The sequence below is a fragment of the Tupaia chinensis genome, unplaced genomic scaffold, assembly GCF_000334495.1.
Source record: "Tupaia chinensis unplaced genomic scaffold, TupChi_1.0 Scaffold143970_1, whole genome shotgun sequence".
In the NCBI taxonomy this organism is placed as follows: Eukaryota; Metazoa; Chordata; class Mammalia; order Scandentia; family Tupaiidae; genus Tupaia; species Tupaia belangeri.
Window position 1 is genome coordinate 245,562 of NW_006203821.1, and position 2,428 is coordinate 247,989.

Here is a 2,428-nt window from a genome sequence, read left to right on the forward strand (position 1 = left end):
TGTATTTTTCCCCAACTTTGCATCTCCGAACAAGCCAGGTCAAGGCCATGATAACAAGTCCTGAAAGCGGAGCTCTGAGCAGCATGTTGGTGTCTTGGGCTCTCCATCTGGGTGGGGCAAGGCACCCCACACTCACGCGGATGCAGAGCAGGCAAGACCTCTGTAGAGTGCAGTTCTCCCTCCTCCGCAATGTCCAGAGATCAGGTCTTTATGTCTGAGAACATGGAGGAATCAAGGTCTCTAAAAGTATCTCTTCACAAGCCGCTTCATGGCCCCGGTGACCTCCTTATTCCTCAGAGTATAGACAAACGGGTTGAACACGGGGGTGACAACTGTGTAAAAGAAGGTGAGAACCTGGTCCATGTCCTGAGAGGAGCCTGCCTGAGGCCTCATATAGGCAGCAGTGCCAGTTCCAAAAAAGAGCATGACCACAAACAGGTGGGAGGAACAGGTAGAAAAGATTTTTCGACGCCCCTGGGATGTCGCAGTCCCAAGGATGGTGGCAAGAATACAGGCGTAAGAGGCTATGATCAGTGAGAAAGGGGTCAGGATAAAGGCAATCGTCACGGCGAGATTTCCCACTTCGCCCCAGAAGGTGCTCGCAGTGGCCAACCTCAGCACAGGCAGGATGTCACACAGAAAGTGATGGATGGTATTGGCGCCCTGGAAGGGCAAGGTGAAGATGAAGACGGCGTGAGTGGTGCCGGTGATGACGCCCGTGAGGTAGGCGGCACCCACCATGCTCCCGCATGCTCCCGGGTTCATCAGGGTGTTGTAACGCAGCGGCCGGCAGATGGCAGCATAGCGGTCGTAGGCCATGGCAGTGAGCAAGCCGCATTCGGCGATGCCAAAGAGGGCAAAGAAATACAGCTGCATGAAGCAGCTGGCAGGTGGGATGGTGGGGCAGGAGGACAGGAGATCGGCCAGCATCCTAGGCACAATGGTTGTGGTGTAGAGGATCTCCACCAAGGAGAAGTGGCGGAGGAGGAAATACATGGGCGAGTGCAAGGCAGAGTCTGCCAGCGTGAGGAGGATGATCAGGGAGTTGCCCAGCAAGGTGACCAGGTAGATGCAGAGCACTCCCCAAAACAGAGGGCCCCGGAGGGAGCCAAAACCAGAGAATCCTAACAAAATAAACTCAGTGACTGCCGTGCCATTGCCGCCCCACATGTTCCCAAGGCAGACTGGAGGAGGAAGCCAGAGGAGGAGGGCTCACGCATCACCAGGACACTGCCAAGCAAAGATGAGGGATGATGCCCAAGAACTCTCAGCCCTCGGGAGCAGGATGCATGCGAACCTGGGCTGCTGGTGATTGCTTTCCAGAAAATGCCTCCGAAGACAGAGAAAATAGATCAGGGAGTTGAGGGAAGATGGCAGGCTTGCCTTGATCCTGGAAACTTTATGGACACCAGGGTGGTTTGCTCTGCTCACTCAAGCTGTGGGTTCTAGGAGCAGAGTTGGGGCCAGTAGGACAGTTCCTCTTGAGAAAATAGTTGAGAATATGGGCAGAATAGTAGGTGAGCGGACAATAAATAAAGCCGGCAGGAGGCTGGAAGTAAAATGGATCTACCTTGAGGTGGGGAGTGATTCAGAGAGAGAGCAAGAGCAAGAAAAAGAAGACCGAGGAGCAAAGACTACAGGAAAGGGCTGGTGGGACTTTTACCTACAGACGGTCCCGGTGGCCCTCAAAATGCTCTTCCCCAGCCAGATTTTACAGCAGCTCAATCCCCCAAAGAGCCTGATCCCCAGAGCTGAGAGTAGGGAGGGAAAGTAGGCAAAGGAAGATGCAGAAGGGACATGAAGGTTCGTTGAAGGACCTGGGAAAAGGAGGTGGCTTCCTCCTGTCACACTCGAGTGCCTAGGCCCCCTGCTGTCAAACCAGGGTCAGAGTCTCCACCTTACAGACAAGGAAAAGATCATATGCAGAGGGGGCTGGGATGTACCCATAGTCTCTCAGCAAGGCCTGAGAAGAGCTGGGCTCAGAAACCAAGGGTTCTGGAACCAGAAGATGGTATAATGGTTACATTGCTGGACTCCCATGTAGTTGACGTGGTTCGAGTCCTGGACCTGGTGGCTTAAAACTCAGACCAGGCGTGAGTGACTACACACCCAAAATCCCAGAAAGATTGCAGCATGGCCATCCCAACTAGCAGGTAATTTCTCACGTTGTGTCTGTCACTCCAGCGAGCACACATGTCCTGTAGCAAAAAATAACTCTCTTTTAAAAAAAAAAGAAAGAAAGAAAGAAAGAAAGAAAAGAAAAAAAAAAGAAAGAAACCAAGAGTTCTAACTCCTCACCCAGTTTCAATCTGTCAAGCCACTCAGCCTTTGCTCCAAAGACTGCCTTCTGCCCCTAGCCTTCTTTCCAACATGGGCAAAGCACTCTTTCTTTTCTTTTTTTTTTTTTTTTTTTTTTTGTGTTTTGAGG

The 2,428-nt window shown here is 52.0% G+C and overlaps 1 protein-coding gene across 1 annotated transcript; it reads right to left on the reverse strand.

Moving 5' to 3' along the window:
* Positions 1-240: 240 nt before the first annotated feature.
* LOC102491709 (olfactory receptor 9) lies at positions 241-1,170 on the reverse strand. The gene has a single exon (XM_006165638.1). It carries the CDS (start codon positions 1,168-1,170, stop codon positions 241-243), a length of 930 nt encoding a protein of 309 aa, XP_006165700.1.
* Between the last annotated feature and the right edge of the window lie 1,258 nt (positions 1,171-2,428).

Bases quoted from the DNA above. Each gene is read 5' to 3' on its own strand.
- LOC102491709 (XM_006165638.1), bottom strand. From the start codon at position 1,170: ATGTGGGGCGGCAATGGCACGGCAGTCACTGAGTTTATTTTGTTAGGA.